The 19,962-nt window shown below is 40.7% G+C and overlaps 2 protein-coding genes and 1 non-coding gene across 9 annotated transcripts in view; 1 reads left to right on the forward strand and 2 right to left on the reverse strand.

Moving 5' to 3' along the window:
- Positions 1 to 277: 277 nt before the first annotated feature.
- Positions 278 to 8,235, reverse strand: LOC115369669 (high affinity cGMP-specific 3',5'-cyclic phosphodiesterase 9A-like). Its single transcript, XM_030066339.1, has 14 exons — positions 8,148 to 8,235; positions 6,842 to 6,991; positions 5,322 to 5,361; positions 5,142 to 5,244; positions 4,860 to 4,996; positions 4,199 to 4,258; positions 3,888 to 4,065; positions 3,051 to 3,173; positions 2,237 to 2,329; positions 2,032 to 2,099; positions 1,832 to 1,934; positions 1,523 to 1,627; positions 1,112 to 1,258; positions 278 to 370 (listed from the first exon to the last, which is right to left on the reverse strand). The coding sequence occupies exons 1-14, from the start codon at positions 8,233 to 8,235 to the stop codon at positions 278 to 280; spliced, it is 1,488 nt and encodes a 495-aa protein (XP_029922199.1).
- Positions 8,236 to 9,816: 1,581 nt separating this feature from the next.
- LOC115371294 (CLIP-associating protein 1-B-like) overlaps positions 9,817 to 19,962 on the forward strand; it is a 65,958-nt gene continuing 55,812 nt past the window's right edge. For all 7 annotated transcript variants that reach the window (XM_030068558.1, XM_030068576.1, XM_030068566.1 and 4 more), the window contains exons 1-3: positions 9,817 to 10,027; positions 12,110 to 12,614; positions 19,199 to 19,277. In XM_030068558.1, coding sequence (XP_029924418.1) covers positions 12,420 to 12,614; positions 19,199 to 19,277 — 274 coding nt within the window. In that variant the 5' untranslated portion in view covers positions 9,817 to 10,027; positions 12,110 to 12,419. The remainder of the gene's footprint in view (positions 10,028 to 12,109; positions 12,615 to 19,198; positions 19,278 to 19,962) is intronic.
- LOC115376071 (U4atac minor spliceosomal RNA) lies at positions 18,262 to 18,390 on the reverse strand. The gene has a single exon (XR_003929769.1). It is a non-coding gene; the product is annotated as a U4atac minor spliceosomal RNA (small nuclear RNA).

Below are 19,962 nucleotides of genomic sequence, written 5' to 3' on the forward strand. Positions count from 1 at the left end.
ACTGCCTAAGTCACAGTTTTGACATGATTCAGGGTTAGAATGGCATGATCTGTTCAACTGAGGATGCTGGCGATTTTACCAGAGGTGGCCAGCATCAAGAGGAGATGATTTAGGCAAAAAACTCATTTTTGACAAAAAATGACTATTATTTTAGGAAGGTGTCGACATGGTGTACGGACGCTATGTGAAATCCACTGCAGTGTCAAACTCTCTGAAGCGAGTATCTGTGCTGAAACAAAGCCACGAATCGGACACCGCCTCCTCCTCCTCCTCTGCCTCATGATTTGGTTGCTCCTGCCTCCTCCTGCGTGGCTTTCTCCATGTTCGAGTAATACTCCAGCGCCCGTCGCACCGGCTCCAGAATATGTTGCTGCAATACAAGAAAAAGATTAACTTAAAAAGGAATCCGCCAACTTTTTGAACTTTTTGGTGAAGTAACCTTTTTCTGACTTCCTCAGACTGAGACAAGACCTTCGATACCATTCTCACCTCTGTACACGCAGTGGTTTGGTTTCAATGGGTAGCATTTCATGTTAGCTTAGCATAAACACTTGAAGTCTATGGGAGATGTTAGCCTAGCTCCCTCAAAATGACAAAATAAACCTTACAGCAAATCAGAAGCTGTCTCATTTACACAGTGTATCATGTGGATTTGAAATATATGTCTTGGATAAAAACAAAAACAAAAAACGAGTTGTTTCAGGAGAAATTTGATGGTGGAACTATAACCGCTGAACACACGTATCCTTCCACACACCGCTGAAGGTATAAATAGATCCGGCACAAATTAACTTCTCCTAAAATGACTCTGTTTTTATTCCAAGACACATGATACTCTGTGTTAATGAGACACTGAGTATAATAAAGTTCCTGTAAGGTTTATTTTTTCATTTTCACTAATCTAGGCTAACGACTCCCATAGACTTCAAGTCTTTATGCTAAGCTAACACAAAAGTCTACCCATTGTAACCAAACCACTGGACGTACAGGGGTGAAAATGGTATCGAAGGTCTTGTCTCAGTCTGGGTAAGTTGGAAAATATTTTGTCCAAAACATTGGAGTACTGGAGGTACAACACATTACTGGTGCAGTGGAAAAACTGTAAATGTACCTCCAGGCAGGGGAAGAGCTTGGTGAGCTCGGTGAAGAGCGGCAAGAGGACAAATCGGATGAAGTTGGTCTGGGACGACGGCTTGGACACCTTGTCTCGGTCCATAAACGGAGTCACTGGAAGACCTTTGAGCTTCTCTGTGTCACTCTGCAGTCGTAAACAAAAAAAAAGGAAGACGTAATCCGAGGGTTTCTGTCCAAAAGTTCAAAAAAATGTTACGTAACCATTTTGGAAAGAGATTTTTACCAGAAGTTTCAAAACTTGTACAACTCAGAAGATCAAGACTGCACAAGTGACCACCAAGCGGACGTCAGTAAACTCACTAATTTCTTGCCTTCTATATCACCGGTCAGTTAAATCGAATTAGGTCCTGTTAATTGATTGGTTAATTGATCAGAAAAGCCCGGTCACCTGGTTGAAGAACTCCTGCAGCAAACAGTCCAGCCAGGGCTCGGCCACAGCCATGGGCCTCGCCTCGTTGGAGATGTCGCTCACCTTCACCATGATCTTCATCAGCTGCAAACACACAGAATCACAATCGATCCATCTGCTAAGGACGGCAAACAGATTTTTTTTGTACTTGGTGTCACTGTGGAAAGACGTATTAAAAGCAAAATGCTGTGTTTTGTTGAAAGTTTGACGTCAAAAGGTCCCAGAAACCTAACCTTGCGACTGACCGAGTGTTTAAAGCTTTTTCCAGAGTTTCTTGCGTGTAATTACCACTTCCTTATGCTCCTTGTTCTTGAAGTCAAACACCGGCAGCGTGACTTTGAACTTGTTCAGGATTTCGTTGTGCCTCGCCATGTCAGTAGCCAGAATACACCTGAGGATGAGGACGTTGATGAGCATTAACTGATGAATGAAAGTGACTGAGGTTATTTGTTGAGACGTGGTCAGACTGAGCAGTTTCCTGGTCCTACTTGATCATGCCTCCTCGTACTTGCTTGTACTGCTCGCTGCTCAGGTTCTTCAAGATGTTGCACTCTGGCTGTGAGAGGAAAGCAGGATACACCATTTAGACAGTGTCTTTTTGGATTGAAACAGCACCATATATTGTCTTGTAGTCTGTTCATGGCCTATGAGAGCACAAGCCGGCGAGCGGACGGACTGAAGCTGTGCCGATACCTTGGACAGGATCCCGAAGGCGATGGCACAGTGGTGGTTTTCTAGAGGCGAGATGTCATTGTAGCGAAGGGCCAAGTCAGTCTGAGCATTGATCTATCTCAGGCCAAGGGGAAAAAAAATCACAAAATTAATTCAGAAACTATATCCAGGATTTGTTTTTCTGGTGGTGTAGATGGAATTAGAAAATGCAGTTTCCTTATAGGTTCCTAAACAGGTTAAAGTCAAAATGCAGCCCAGTCACCAGGAAAGGGAACAATAGCAGGGTATTATTAGCAAACATAAGCCAATGTTTCGCAACATCAACCTTAACCATGATGACAAACATTTTCCTAACCTTGACCAAGTAGTTTGGTGGCTACTGAAGAAAACAAAAAGTGGTTAAAATAGCTAACGAGCTAACCTCACCACATTGGCTGTCAGTGTAAATGTTGATATGCAATGTATTTTTGGTTAAAAAATGTTGACATTTCAACGTATTTGTTGGTTTGCAGAAACATAAAAGGGCAACAATTTATTCTGCCAACTGGGTTGTGGCCAAAATCTATGGCATTTCTTCTTGCTAAGTAATCAGGAGATCAGGTTGGATCCATCAAGAGTTGAAAATCAGACTTTTTCTGTTACTTAATCACCTTAACCACTTAATTGCTTATTTTTGTTATTTAATTGCAACCGTAGCTCTCAAGTGGTTGCAAGAGCAAGCCTCCAACAGAGGCGTTCGACCTTGATGAAGCTATTTAAAGGCAGCAGCAGCAGCAGCTTGTCTCATGTCTCCTCACAGAGAGCAGGCTGTAACAGCGGGTGGCGGCGGGCCGACCTGGTAGACGTTGTTGTAGCCGGGGTGGTCCAGGTCGTGGCACAGCGCCGAGGTCAACATGATGAACAAGTCGATTCGCTCTAATTTATTCCTGAGGTCTGTCAGCCAGATCAGCCCGTACATCTGCCAGAGGAGAGCCGCATGCACCGAGATGAGCCGTGGTTCTGGATAAATTCACTCTGACTCTGTCTACACAGGGTTTATTTTAAAGACCCTCTTCAGATATTTTAATTTGCTGTCTGCTTCACGACGATTTAATGCCTTAAAGAGTGAAATTTTTTAACCATTTATTCTTGCAATAATTTACACATCACACATACATGTTTGCATGGTATATATAGGTAGAGTTTTTTTTTTTTTTAAACATATGCTCAGTTTCATATTTCTATATTTATTGTGTTAATATCTTGTGGGATTAATGCACATATTTATACATACTGCACGTACTTTTTTACAGCTATGATTAATGCTCAAATAGTATTAATTCACATATTTACACATGATGCAAAATTCACAAATTTCTATGGCACATATTTTTATACTCCTTATTTCTTTTTCTGTTTAATTTAAGAATCTGAGCAACTGCAGCTGACCCAATTTCCCCTCAGGGATTGATAAAGTATTTCTGAATGCCTGTTTATGATGGATCTACGGATCAAATATTGATCATTAACCAAACACTGCCTCATAAAACTCAAAAAGTGGATTTTAATTTGATGCCACATCTCTCAAATTTTAATTCTAGCTCTCTCACATTTACTTAACTTGTAAAATCCAGATTATTTAAAATGACGGACTAATCGTCGTCGACTAGTCAAACTAATCGGCCCGTCTCACCATCTGGGTGACGCAGAAGCAGTGCTGGAAGTTGTGGAAGGGGATGTTGTTGTAGTGGCAGTAGACCTCAAACAGGAAGTTCTGCAGCACCTCCAGCTCGATGTGGAACACCATCAGGAAGTCCAGGTCGGTGTACATCACCTGCAGCAGCACCATCATCTCCGCCTCCTCCCACTGCCTGACAACGCCACAGTCACAAGCTACAGGTGTGTGTGTGTGTGTGTGTGTGTGTGTGTGTGCGTGTGTGTGTGTGTGTGTGTACATGGCTACAGATGCAAAAGGCAGCACAGTTGTTTCTTTTGGAGACTCACCAGTTGTCGAAAATGGGAGTTTTAAGGTGTTCTCTCACTTCCTCTGTCACCTGCAGTGAACTATGGTGGCACAGAAGGGACAAAACTCTTTATTGCATTTAGTTTTATGGTCAGTCTTACTATACATAGATGTAAAAATCAAAGGAAATGTGTGGCAAACATTCATTCATTCATTCATTGCAATCTTTATTAAAATGTGAAAATTTGAAAAATTAAGTAAAGTTGCAGCTACTCTGGAGGCAGAAATGATTTCACTGGTTGAGTTAAACCTCAGTGGGCGGAGCTATACCCTGCTATTTCAAGTCAACATGGCCCCTATGTCTACTAGCAAACCTGAAAAAACTCACTTTGCACTCATAACATCATCCTCTTCCTTTGGCCCACTGCCTTTTTCACCGGGCCTCAGTTTAACTTTATTTAGCTACAAAAAAATGTCATTTTTGGCTCTACCCATTAATATTTAACTCAACCAGTATGATTATTTTAGTGCCCAAGAAGAGCTTGTTGCACAAAACCCACTACAGAGACAGAGTGCAACCCGGCTTAGTCCAAAAACCACATCCACCAGATGGAAGAAAAAACATCACTGAGCATTTTGATCATATATATGAATTTGCAATTTCTGAAACTCCTCATGTATGACAATATGATTTTTTTTCACCTCATGTGCAGAAACTGCCTGCGGACTCGCTCCTGCTCCTGCACGTTCTGCCGGCTCCTCCTGGTTTTGGGGGAGAACTTGGCCTGCTGCTCGTTCTTGTCCTTGAACAGACCGAGCCAGCTGAGGTGCTTCACGTTCTGGGAGAGGAAAAAAAAAACAAAAAAAAACAAGGAACACATCCAGGACAAAGCTGAACGTTGTGTTTCTGAGAATGAATATTCATGCATGTGTGGCAAAGCGGATTTGTGCCATCCTTTTTGTGCATGTGTGTGTGTGGAAAACCTCCAGCTTCCTCTTAAAAGCCTCCACTTGGCTCTTCAGCTCGAACACAATATCCGGAGTCTTCCCGGCCTCCTCCAGCACTTTGCTCTCCAGGTGATGCAGCCTGGGAAGGAAACTGTAAGTGACTGTCTGACAGTTTTCAAAAGCTTCAGTGAAATCACAACCGGGGTGCACGTTTACCTGTTTTCCATGCTGTCCAGCTCTGTCGGCACGGCCACACCTGAAGCCAGACAAAAAACACAAAAATTAAAGATTGAATCGTGAGGTTGACTCGAACTGATCTGTGCAGAAAGCTGCCCTTTTTCTGACTTTTCACCTCTGAACATCCAGTGCTTCAGTTCCTATAGGTAGCATTTCCTGTTAGCTTAGCATAAAGACTTGAAGTCTATGGGAGTCATTAGCCTGGCTCTGTTCAAGTGAAAAATAAACCATGCAGCAGCTCTGAAACTGTCTCATTCACACAGCGTATCATGTGGATCTGAGCTCATGTGTATTTGATGCCCAGTTTGCCCTCAGGGATCAATAAAGTATTTCTGATTCCTCTTCTGATTCTGAAATACCCGTCTTAATTAAAAAAGATAGCTGTTGTAGGAGAAGTTAGATGATGGAACTGTAACCACTGAACACATTTATCTTTCCATCTATTGCTCTCAAGGTAGAGGAAGATCCAGCACAAATTAAGTTTTTTAAATTAAATTAACTTTTTTAAATTCTAAGACTTGTATTTCAAATCCACATGACACACTGCATAAGGCTCGGTTTTCCTGTAAGGTTTATTTTTTTCACTTTGACAGCGCTAGGCTAACGACTCCCATAGACTCCAAGTCTTTATGCTAAGCTAAAGCCAAATGCTACCCATAGGAACTGAACCACTGGACGTACAGAGGTGAAAATGGGGGTTTTGCCCAAAATGGTGGCTTTAAGAGTGAGACTGCACCTTATGTATTTGTAGACATAATAATAGATGATGATTGGCAGAGGTGGGAAGTAACTAAGCACAAATACTTTGTTATCGTACTTAAGTAGATTTTTCAGGTATCTGTACTTTACTTGAGTATTTAATTTTCTGCCGACTTTTTACTTTTACTCCCTACATTTGAACACAATATCTGTGCTTTTTACTCCTTACATTGTCAAAACAGGCTCGTTACTTCTCTCTTCCTCTCTCTCTCTTTTTGGTGGGGGAAGTCTTTATGCTAAGCTAAAGCCAAATGCTACCCATAGGAACTGAACCACCGGACATAACAAGGTGAAAAGGGGGATTTTGCCCAAAATGTTGGAGTATTCCTTTAAGATTGAGACTGCACCTCTTTTGCACCAGTTTTCTCTTTAATGGACAGTATGCAAATAAAGTTCTGTAGCGACCACGACCATGACAACTTAACGCATAAACTACTTTGTATTTGTAGATATTATAATAGATGATGATTGGGTGGGGATTTAAACAAAATATCATATTTTGGCCGTTCTGCTTTATTGGATAGTTTAGAGACAGGAGATACGGACACAACTTGAGATAAAGATCCTTGGACAAATCTAAATCCAGGATGCCCTTTCGCTCACTGAACCACCAGGTTACATTCAGTTATGAACTTATTGGATTTTAGAGTTGAGCCCTTCGTCTCATAACGTCACTCTGAGTCGTAAATCTGCAGAGCCGCTACGTGAGAGCTCAGGAAGTTGTGGACGTCGAGCCTCACTCTGGAGATCTGAAGCCACCACCTCCAGCCGGTAACACGAGTCCATGTCGTTGGCCTCCAGCCGGGGTGAGATGTTCACCATGCTGCCGCTGGGGTTGTACATCTTCAGGATGTCGTGCGGCCCGGCCTCGGCTGCCGCCCGGAACAGATCTGAGAACAGTGGTGTGAGAGTGTTTAGACGTCTGGAAAAGTGTAAGGAAGCAGTGAAACTGGCATTAAACTGAGATGAAGTGAAGTGACACACTGTGTTGTTATGTTGGGACTAAGGAAATGTCATTTAACTTCATTTACCAGTACAGTGACACTAGAGAATGTGCTTTAAGGGCTGCAGCTGCTTACTAATGTTCATTAATATATCAAGTTTATTTATTTATTTATTTATTTTTTAATTAATTAATCCATCATTTATTCTATCAAGTGTCAAATATAGTGCCAAAGCTCATGGGAGGGTAGCAGAGCACAGAGTGGTGTCTTCAAATAAAAAAAAAAGTATTAATTTTATTTTGATATGAACAGAGAAAAGGAAGACAGTCTTTGCATCTTAGTGATCTTAATGAAGCTGGAATCAGAAAATGGTTAGGATTTTTGCTTGATAAATGACAAACAAATCTATTTCCAATTTATTATTCATTTTGAAATTGATTTTGAATTTCCTGCTTGTCAGCTTATCATAATTATTCCAGCATGACCTGCTTTAATTTATTCAGGGAAGACTGATGGAGCATTTCAGTGTTCTGCTGAGGATATTGGCGTGATATTGGCAAAATTTATTTCAGTATGAAACCCTTAAGTCTTTCTGTTCACTCAATGTGCTTCTTCAGAGGTCAAGGGCCCCTGACAGAGGGCCAGGAACCCAGTGACCCCACGGTCGGTGTGGTCCCTCACTGTCACAAGATGACAAAACCACACAGAAAGAAGCTCTTCAGTGTACCTGGCTGTCAAAACCACATGCAGATCCTCAGACAGCAGCGGAAAGAGTACAGGTGAAAAGTGAAGAAGGGAAAAAAAAATCTTCAGATAGCAACATACATCACTGTGCAGTCATTAGAGGCATCTTGGCTCAGTGATTATATTTCAAATGTGAGACAGATTTGAAATAGAGTCAAATTGACTCTATTTTACATGGCTTCACAGACAAATCTTTGCTTTTTCAGTGCTTCCAATAGTGATTGAAAATGACCTATCTGATTATAATAGTTTTTTTTTTTTTTTTTTTTTTTTTTTTTTTAAATATAACATATTAGTAATATGTAATATAATATTAACAACACACTCAAAAGCAGTGGAGCCCTTGGGCCCCTCTTACCTTTGACATCTGCAATAGAACAGTCAGATCGAAACTCTGCTTTCTCTAGCTTCCCATTCACCGTGAAATAAATGACTTTAGTGGTCATCCTGGAGTCAAGTTGGACATTATACGCTCCAGACCTGGCAAACAGTCTGGCCTGAATGCTGAAAGATGAAAGCTGAGATGTTTTGGACACCTGCAGGTGACAGTGAGCCCACCCATTTGCTCCATTTCTCTCCATGTGGTTTGTCTCCGTTACCCAGTTCCACCGGCAGGTGTCGCTGTTTCATAGCACGGTAAATACACATTAGAAGGTACGGTGGCCAGGGTTGCCAAGTCCGCGTTTTTTCCGCCAAATTGGGCTACTTTTTAAGTGTTGCCGCGGGTAACAAATTTTGTCCGCGGGTTGGGCTTGGGCAGTCATGAATAAAGATTCATATTTTGAATGACCAATGTTTCTACCCAAATCCTGTCAAACTGACTCCGGGCCAGATCAGCATATAAACTATCCACATATGTCACCTGCTCCACAGACAAATAATATGCCAATCCTGTGTGAGGCCACTCAGCACATGACCAATCACATCATCAGCACCACTCAGCTGAAGTAAGGCATCCCATATTATATTTTAAGTTCTGATATACTGTAAATTAAATAGGTGAAAGAACTGTTTCGGGAAATTGCCTTTAATGTTTATGGTGTTATTTTATAGCTATTATAGTGCATTTTGCAATTATAGCAATGCTGTTGGACTTTAAAAGCAACATATATGGAATTTTATGGGCATATTTTGAGTTCTGGTATTGGGCTGATTTTTGGGCCCTTTTTTTGCACATTGACCTACCTCTATGCACATTTTATACACCCATGCACACGTTTTTTTTTCTGTTTTTTTTTTTTGTTTTTTTTTTGCACATTGCTTTTTGCACACTGGGTTGTACTTAGGTTATTCTGTTGTTCTGTTGTTAGGTTATTCTTATTCTGTTATACTTAGATCTTATTCTTTATTTCTATTTTTTTTTATTTACTTAATCTGTAATCTGTGGATACTGCTGAAGAAAATGTGAATTTCCTGCGGGATGAATAAAGTATCTACCTACCTACCTACCTACCTACCTACCATTTTGCAATTATAGCAATGCTGTTGGACTTTAAAAGCAACATATATGGATTTTTATGGGCATATTTTGAGTTCTGGCATTGGGCTGATTTTTGGGCCCTTTTTATATCAGGTTGGGCTTAGCTGCTGCAACAAGCTGCCACTAGAGCGGCACCATCTTGGATCTTGGATTTTTTTTTTTTTTTCTTCTGTGGTTTAAATTGTTCACAGAGTATTTTTCTCATTCCTTGTTTACAGTGTTTATATTGCTCTTTGGTACTGTTATCTGTATATACTGTTTATTGTGTAAATTGTGCTTCGTATCTTGCTATCCACTTTGCTGCTGTGATGCGTGAAATTTCCCCACCGTGGGACTAATAAAGGAATATCTTATCTTATCTTATCTTATCTTATCTTATCTTATCTTATCTTATCTTATCTTATCTTATCTTATCTTAGGGTTTTGGGCTGGTTTTGAGTTGCTGTTTGGCTCCTTTTTGTCTCACAGACCTGGCAACCCTGATACACATTAGAAGCTACGGTGGCTGCCGTGGGACAATTTATTATTTATTAGGGCAAACCAACACTATATTAGTTAGGTTAAGTCTTATGAATGACTTTTCGGTTTTGTACTTGAGGCCTGTGTTCGTTGAAAGGACTAAAGGAAAAGTGCTACTGCCTGTGTGTAAATAATGTACGATAACTCAACAGAACCGAGTCGAGGAATGCCCACTTACTAACTAACGGCGCCGTTAGTTTTCGGGGCAAAACCAGCAGCGCCACTTTGACTTGTTTCTGGTAAGGAACCAATCGATCCTGCTAACAATTTCTGCTAACAAGCCGATCATCAATACTAACGTGACAGCTAGTAACAGGTAGAAAAAGTGCCGACGAGCTACACAGCTAACGTTACTGGTGTGTAAGCCACTGGTCATGGTGGTTAACAGGGGTTAGCTCGTCTGGCTAACGTTAGCTTGACTGCATTGATACGCGCTAGCAGGCTCCGAGCTAACAACCCCATAACGTTGCTAACCAGCTTTGACACTTAACGCTTATTTAGGATGTCTAACGTTAAGCTAGGAAGTTAAGTTGCTTAGAAAGCTACGGGCGGCGGGTTAACTTGTGGTTCACTTCACACTGATATGCCTCAGTCAAACTGGCTCGCTGTTTTATTATTATTGAACCGTTATCTGTCAGTTAGATAAGAGTGCTGTGTTGGTCAACTTTATTCAGTGTGCTAATGTGCGCTGCTCTCATTTTAGTCCAGTAATTTTAGGCCAAAATTGTTGTCAACCTAGGACAAATTGCAAGAGAAGCAAACTCAACTGATTTTGGATCCTCAGTTTGTCCTGAGTGAGGGGGAAAAAAGTCCCAAGAAAATCACCTATTTATGACCACATATTACCAAAAAACACTGTTTTTAACACACAGGGTAAAGGGGTTCAACATTTTTACTTTCAGATGTCACTATACAAATTCACAAGATGATTACACACACAAAGACAAGAAAAAAAGTCAATTACAAGTTCTTTGAATTATTCTGTTTTCACATGCATATCACACATTATCTGATTTGATATGCGCTAATAAGGAATATAAGGAATAAATGCCAGAAGAGACATTTAAACAGTGAATTAAAAGGTTACTATATATATAGTAACCTTGAATTAAAAGGTTACTATATAACAGAGAATTAAAAGGTTACTATATATATAGTAACCTTTTAATCCACTGTTTAAATATCTGTTCTGGCATTTAGTCCTCATAGTCCTTATTAGCGCATATCAAATCAGATAATGTGTGATATGCATGTGTAAACAGAATAATGCAAAGAACTTGTAATTGACTTTTTTTCTTGTCTTTGTGTGTGTAATCATCTTGTGAATTTTTATAGTGATATCTGAAAGTAAAATGTTGAACCCCTTTCCCTGTGTGTTAAAAACAGTGTTTTTTGGTAACATGTGGTCATAAATAGGTGATTTTCAAAACTTTCCACCAATGGGATGTCTTGGGATTTTTTCCCCCTCACTCAGGACAAACTGAGGATACAAATCAGTTGAGTTTGCTTCTCTTGCAATTTGTCCTAGGTTGACCCCAATTTTGGCCTAAAATTACTGGACTATAAAGTCCAAACGGCGGGTTAACTTGTGGTTCACACTGATAGGTAGGTAGGTAGGTAGGTAGGTAGGTAGATACTTTATTCATCCCGCAGGAAATTCACATTTTCTTCAGCAGTATCCACAGATTACAGATTAAGTAAATAAAAAAAAAAATAGAAATAAAGAATAAGATCTAAGTATAACAGAATAAGATCTGAGTACAACAGAATAACCTAAGTACAACCCAGTGTGCAAAAAGCAATGTGCAACAAAAAAAAAAAACAGAAAAAACCGTGTGCATGGGTGTATAAAATGTGCATAGAGGTAGGTCAATGTGCAAATTTAGAAGAAATATACAGTATACACATGATAAATAGCAGTAAGCAATATAAACACTATGAACAAGGATTATAAAAAGATAGGAATATGAACAATTTCAACAGAAGTATTAACAGTTAAACAGAAGTAATAACAGTTAAACAGCAGTGGAAAATAACCTAACCTGAGGAACAACACGCTCCGACCGAGGTTCAGTGTCAGTGTGAAACCATGAGACCAAGACCGTCGACAGAACCTGACGCCCGGTACTGGGAATTCAGGAACTGTCAGACTTGATCCAGCCTCATGGAATCACCCCTTCCCCTCCAGTCAAACTATATATACCTCAGTCAAACTGGCTCGCTGTTTTATTATTGAACCGTTATCTGTCAGTTAGATAAGAGTGCTGTGTTGGTAAACTTTATTCAGTGTGCTAATGTGCGCTGCTCTCATTTGGTTTCAGTTCAACACCACCGCGCAGGAGAATGCCGTGCAATGCCCTCTGCAGCCCTCACCCACAGGATCTCTCTCTGTTATCGTCCCATTGTCCAACGCTAACTTCTTTGGGGGTAACGTTATAAGAAACTGGCACAGAGACCGGAACAAATCTTTGAGTTTTCCTGTCAACCCCCAGAGGCCTTGTTTTGGTCGGTGGGAGCATTGTAACTTCAGGGAGCTGCCACTTGCTAGTTTCTGCTAGCTTCTGCCTGTGCCTTAAAGTGTCTGCCTGAGCACGGAGGGCTTCACCGGGTCCCTGGCTCTCTCTCTCAGCGATGGAGGGGACCATGGAGCAGTGCCTGGAGCAGGTGATGCAGAAGGACCTGGGCAAGAGGCTGCAGGTGGGCCAGGAGCTGATAGATAGCATCCTGGATGAGGAGAAGCTGCCTGACCTGGAGCAGGACCAGAGCGCGCTGGACAGGCTGGTGGACGCCGTGGCCAGCTCCTGGGTCAACTCCAGCAACTTCAAGGTGAGGGAAAGGGAAGCAGGAGAGGATCACAGCGGGGTTTGGGGTCTCTGTAGGGTGGCAGGCTGACTGGGAGGCTTGAACCTGCCCATGGAAATTTGGTGGACTAAAACAACTGTTGAAAATCTCTTGAGCAAGGCACTTTACCTCCAACACATCCACTGGAGCTGCTCAGTTTTCAGCAGTAAATGAATGTAGTTCTAAATCATAGGGCTGGGACAATATGCATATCTCCCGATTTGATACTGACATGAGATTTGGGTGCTGATTGGATATGCATTGCAATTATACAGGTATTACAATTTGATATTACAGTTTATTTCAGTTTGTTTTGAATTATCCTCTAGTTTGTAGTTGTGAAGTTTTATGAAGCTTTGTGAACCTTAAAGGTCACAGTGGGTCATTTTATACAGTGACAAGTTTTTTTTTTTTTTAATAAAAGGTCTGACTACAGTGAAGTGGCTGCTATGGGGGCTGACATCATCACACATGAATCAAATGTGGCTCATTGAATCCACAAGAGCCTCAGCTTTCCAGTCAAACCCAATTTATACAACTCAAGACTGTTTAGGCCCCAGTCTGCACAAACACACCATTTTACAACAGGCCACAAGAACACACGTGGACTGCATGGTTTGTGGCCCAAACTGCATGGGATTAGCAGAAGGTGGGCATGTCTGCAAAGGGGAGAGCTGTGGCTGCCCAGAAAACCCATTTTCATTCAGACAGCTGGAGGTCAGAGGTCTTTGCCAGTTTTTCCTTTGCCCAAATGTAGCCTCACTTTGGAGCGATATTTAGTTCCCTAACATTACATGCTTGGTACCAAGGGATTTTTTAGTTTGTGTAGTTTCATATGATGTTAGCACTTTAAATCAATTCAGTAATCGATTAAATGGATCTTTTTTCCCCCCACCCCTAGTAAATGGGGCCAGAGTATCTGCAGGCCCATGGAAACCCTTAAAACAATCTGATAAGCATGGACATTAATCTACAACAGACCTAGTTGTGTAGTATGAAAACCACGTCGTTATTCCCCTTTCTGGCTCCTTGACTAAACACGGTTTCACTTCATGTTGTTAAACTGTTAATTTCCTGGTGTCACCTTAGAAATAGGCTGAAATTATCAAGTTTGTTTCATTATGTTTGGATTTTAAATTGGTCCTAAATTCATTTACAGCAAGTACTTATAATAAAAAAAGAAACCCCTAAATATAATGAAATTGGGCTCTCTTAGGTGTGAAGCTGGGTTCAGTCAGTGTTCAGTGTCCTGCTCAAGGACGCTTCAGCAGGAAACATTTGCTGTTGTGGAGATTGAACATGTGAACTCTCGGGTAAACCGCAGCACTCATCTACTTGTCAGGCGTGAGTGACTGTAAATGTGGTGAGAGGTTTTGGTGTGGCGGTACAGAAAGTGTCTCGCTCAGCGGGTCAGGACATACAGCTACTAATGGACACACATCGGCTGCTGCTTTTCTCTTACTAGTAGTCTGTCTCGTTCATTTCATCGGGGTTTTTAAAGCGGCGGGCTTAGCTGTCCAGCCAGTTATCCCCCAGCCCTCTGCTATATTGAGCTCCTCTTGCCTCAAATCCCACCGGGGGGTGATACCGCAGCTATCATGCCAGGCAGGATGATAGGATTCACCTCAGCAGGTGCTTTCAGCGTTAAACCACTTGAGTCAGATTCATATCCGGCAGCAGGCCTTTGGTACAAACTGTCCCGGGGGATCACTTAGTGTTCAGAGAGGCCTTTGTCCATAATTGATAGGTTGTTTGAGTGGCAGGGCGGCTGAGCGAATAACATACACCAGTGGCTTGTATTGGTTCCTATTGCTCTCGTTACCATGGTGCACGATTTGCATGCCGTCCATGTAAGTGTATGTGTGTAATGTATGCGGATATGAGGCTGCTGCTGCTGATTAATCAATACACTGAGATCATAGGAGTGTGTTTCAGCACATTGTCCCATGCAACAGCATACAGCTCATACAGATTAGCCCGCATGATACTGCTTTGCTGGTTATCTGCTCAAGAAAAAATTGACTGTCTGTTAACAATTATCTATTAGTGTGGCAGTTCGGAAATGTCTTGCTTGTCAGAGCGTAATTCAATAAAACATTGACTCTCTTAGATTTTTAGGGCTGGAACGATGTGCTTTTTTGAGTACAATGCTGATATCTTCCCAGCCATGAATACAGACCCAGGTCCTGGTATGAATTGTTGCTAGAATTGCAGCAGAAATGCAGGTATTAAAAAAAAGGTAAAGTTTTCACACAGGTCTAATTAAGTGTTTAAGTGATGGTTTTATTGGTGGCAAACTCATATGAAAAAAGGTCATTAGAATGCCAAATTTCACAGTCAAATAAATATTGGTAAAATAATGCTTGAACGATGCTGATATTGATTCTCAAAGCTGATATTGGCTGTTGCAGTCAGTACATCCTGTCCCTAGATATTTTATTGAGGTACATGTTGCTTGATGAATCATACTTGTGCTGAATTTAGCAGCTGACTCTTTGGATTTGGAAAATGATTGAAGTCAGGCCTCATGATGTACATAGGATTTTTTTAAAGGAGAAATTTCTCAATGGATTTAGTGTGCTGGTCTCTCTCCCACACAAAGACTGAAAGACCAGCAAATTGTAACGTACAGTATACTACAGAGCCAGGGAGAAACCATACTGATTGTCTCACCAGCTGCAGACACGTGCGCACACACACCCCGATGCAGCCAATCACATCTCGGCTTTGTATGCTGCCCTGGAAACGTGCTCTGTCTCCTCCGGCCCCGCTGATCTCCCTGGGCTGGTAATGGGGACGCGGCTCCCATGTGATACAGCAGCGGTGGTGGCTGTGAGCTTAATTTACCCGCACCATTAGCCCAGATATACGGCCCTCTGTGATTGTCAGCCAGCTGACGAGAGGAGCCCGTCATAGAAAAAAACTGCTGCTGGAGATAAGATTAAAAATAATAATAATAAAAAGAGGTTGGGAGTTTTTTTTAGGCAAGTGGTCATCCCAGAATTTCAGTTTTCCTGTATGTGAAAATAGGCTCCATCTGTGGGTTTCAGGCTCACCACTGTGCCCTATTTTTTTTTTTTTTTAAAGCTGGATCAGAATCAGGAGTATTATAAGAAAAAACAGCAAAAAATCTCCATCTTAACAATTCAGTTTTAAAATCATGTTTATCTGAAACAAACAAACAAAAAACTATCTGCCAGTGGGATGAGATAATCCTGCTTGTTTCTAACGCAAATCAACTTGTTTCCAGAATTTTCTTAAATCAAGTGTCATTTTCCTGATCCCAGTGGGCTGATCTGCCTTACTTTGCCTCATTTCAACATATTAATACTTGTTCTTTGAAAAAATTCTGGAAAAAGTGAAACTGTATTGGAAACAACTGGGATGATCTTGTCCCACTGGCTGATTTTGTTTTTTTCACTCTGTTTGGCTTAAAGACAAGATTTTAACAATGAAAAATGAGACTAAAATGAGTTGTTAAGATGGAGATTTTCTTGCTGTGGAGCAAATCCAACAGCGGCAGTGCTTTTTTTTTTTCTGGAGCGGAGAGAGGTCTGCTGTTGAAAAGTGTCAAGATAAGAGGCAGGCAGGTACAGTAACACACTGACGGCCTTGGAGGGAGGGAGGGAGGGAGTTACTGCAGCAAGCCCACAACATCTCACAGCTACAGCTTGTGCCTACGTGTGTGTGTGTGTGTGTGTTGGTTAATATAAAAGCTTTCTGGTGTGTGAGTGGATGAGATATGGGATGGGGCGCTCTGTGACACACTGAGCCTGGCGTTCTTGTTAACTGACTGGGGCAGCTCCGTCAAATAAATTACGGCTGTTGAGCTGCCAGTGAGGACTAAGCTAATAACAGGAGCAACATAATACATATTAAACTCATATTAAAGTGATAAAAAATCAGATTTTTTGTTTTTTTGTCTATTTCGTGAATTCACCCTTTTAGGATGGTTGAAATCTTTGTCCAAATACCTCAATATCAATATTATATGAATGATTATTGGTGCTTTCAGACGATATTTACACGCCACTCGAGAGATTTTTGATAAATAGTCATTAGTAATGTGGATATGATGACCAAGTAGGTAAAAGCAAATAATAGAAAAGCTACAACTGTCATAATAAGTTCAGATAGTCACATGCCTTTACTGTAATACAGCCTTTAAGACCAGAAAAAGAAGACGTATGCAGTATCACTGCATTACCATATCCATAATCCCAGACCACATCTAATTTAACATCATATTAATTGTTGAAAATTACATACAAAAAAAGCATAGTGGAGAGGTAGTAGGTATTGGTGGGTAGTGTTTTGATATATTGCCCTGGTCTGCGCCACTTTATACTAAGCACTTTAAATGATAAGTTGTGGTATGGTAAGGTCAGAGCTTTTCAGAGAATGCAATTGTTTTTTGTTTATTCTGGAGGTCGTAAAAAAACAACAGTCACTCATGTCTGAGTTGTAAAGGTCAGATCTCATGACTGGGCTTCAGACGCCATGTAAACGCAAACGATCTTCATGAATGCAGCTTAACAATACATCCAACTTCTCCTCCAGCAGCGCCTTTGTTGTGGCTGCAGCCAAACCTTGAAAAACTTTGCCACTTCCTGCTCTGCTCATGCAGCAGCTGCTCTCTGGCTTTGCGGTTCACCCAGACGACGCTCCGCTCCACAGTAAATTGATGGTGTTGGAAATGACTGCAGCGCAACAGTATGCTAGCATTCTTGCATTACCAGCGTTACAAGATGCCAGCTGTGTGGAGCGAAAAGGCCGTTCTGTGTGGCCCCGTTACAGTCACGTACCTTCAGGGTCCTGCTGACTTTACTCTTTGGCACAGAAATCAGTAAACGAGTTGGCCTTTCGCTTTGGGAGACAATAAAATCTGACTTAAAAGCTGCGTTTCCAAATGCTCTGAACTCTGCTGCTGTTTTAATTACAAACCTGATCCACTGTATAAGTGAATGAGCAACAAATGAACACACAGCACCTGATCTTATTACATGAAATGACATTGAACACAGGGTGACATAATTCTATGAAAGTAAGTAAGTGGAGTTTATTTATAGAGCACATTTAAACACAGATCAAGCTGACCAAAGTGCTGTACAGAGGACATTACATACAAAGTTATTAGTGAACGATAAATAAATCAACAAAGGACACATACAGAGTTGTAGAAATGACCAAGAAGGCCACTGAATAATCTCGTGGCTTTAATCCAGATTTAAAAACAGATGGAGGGAGCATGTCTAATGTCTGTAAAATCTATAAGTTTATGTAGATACATTTAATTTATTTTCCAGCCTTTGGTAGATGAGGCAGAAACTAAATTTCAGACACTGTGGGTGATTTAAAAATGTAAAAAAAAAAAAAAAAACAATCAACATGATGCAAGTGTTTCTGTAAATACAACCAATCAGAGTTAGTTTAACAAACACTTAAGAATGGTTTTTAACAGCTAAACCAGAGAATTAACACAGTGACCTGAACTGAAAAAAGAGCATTAATGCTTGGATAATTTGAAATAAATAACACATATTCTGAGTTGGTCAATGAATCATCCAGCAGGTGGCAGCAGAGAGTTGTTTCATTTTACATGTAGAATTGCTTTTCTCTCTTATATCTGAGAGGTTCCAAAAATTGCATCAGAGCCTGAACACGAGGTCCAGGTGATGCGTATGTGTTGATATGGTGTCAGCAGGGGAACTCTCACTACACGTTCATTGAGTTTCCCATACCACCCCATGACAAGGAAAGTTACAGTTGACGTGCCTGCCGACAACTTGAAAACAGAAACAGTATCTTCAGTCATGGTTTGGTTTTAACTGTGTTGTTTTACCATCCAGACTTGCAGAAGTAGTTCATACATGTTGGATTTTGTTCATTACAAGCCTTTATTTTGAAGTTTACAGTGTGTTTTGCATGGAAAACGCTTGGTTTTGTGAAATTACCCATAATCCTTTGCAGCAGCTATTCAAATGCAGTGCTATCTGGGCTGGTTTTTATGTTACATTTGAGCTGAAGGGTACAGCCAGTGTCCACTTTATCAGGTCCATCTAATCTAATGCAGGCTTTTGCACCAGCTCTACCATAAATTCTGGTTTTTAATAAAGTTTATAATGTTGATGTTGTGGAGAATGTGTCAATTTAATTCTATGTTTATTATTGAGGTTGTAGTTTTCAGAGGTCTTGTACTGGACTACATTATATTTAGAGGTGTTTCTGTTTTTTTGTCCTCCCTATTTACACACATGATGGGGGGACAGAATAGTGGAAACAGCTGTCAGTAAAGTGCAGTCCAGTCCAACAGCAGCACTAACTATGAGCTCAATGCCAAACATAGAAGTGAATGAACACCTCTATTACTGTGACAACAAGAAAACCTGAGCATTATAGGCAGCCGGGAAGGAAACTTTATGGCACAACAGTTGGATTGGATTAGATTAGATTATACAGGTGTACCTAATAAAGTGGCCACTGAGTGTATATGTCTGTGTTGTGAAGTGATTCCTGATTGGTTGTGTTGGTTGTTTTTGATGTGTGTTTTCTGTGTGTGTGTTTGTCAGGTGGTTCTGCTGGGTATGGACATCCTGTCCGCTCTGGTCACACGGCTGCAGGAGCGCTTCAGGACGCAGGTTGGAACCGGTGAGAAACAGTTTGATATCTGTTGCATTTATTAATCTAAGTATCTAAAAACTAAACAGAAACTTTGCATATATTCATGATAGTTGATTTTCATAAGGATTCACAATTTCATACTATATTCATATTGAATTTTTATGTTAAGATGTACCTGCAGTTGCATGTATGCATAAAATATATTAATATAAGTAATTGCTTAAAAAGAAATTTCCTTCTACTGTTTACCCTCTTAACTGTTTTTGTGCGAGGTGCGTGGTCTTTATGGTGGTAGCATAGCTAAAGTTTTTATAACCCCTCATTTGTTTATATTGCTTTTTTAATTGTATTTCTTTAATATTTGTATTTTATTGGTTTTTATGATTGATTATTCTGTTTACTTTGCCCCCTTTATATTGTATTAGCATGTGCATATACTGTTTTTTTGTTATTTCCCTGTTGAATTCTATTAGTTTTGTTTGCTCAAGTGCCATATTTTAAATGTGATGGTATGGCTGTAAACGCGGGATACATCCCAGCTCCAGTTAGCCAGTTGGTTGTAGTTGTAAAATGGTTCTTTGTTGGATCATGTTCAGCCATATTGAAGATTAAGTTTAGGCGATTAGTGTCAGATTTATGTGTGATGAGGGGGCTGGACAGCTGAGCGCGCCGTGGCGTTGAGATAAAGCTGCCAGTCAGAGCAGCAGGGCCA

Source organism: Myripristis murdjan, chromosome 2, assembly GCF_902150065.1.
Source record: "Myripristis murdjan chromosome 2, fMyrMur1.1, whole genome shotgun sequence".
Classification (NCBI taxonomy): Eukaryota; Metazoa; Chordata; class Actinopteri; order Holocentriformes; family Holocentridae; genus Myripristis; species Myripristis murdjan.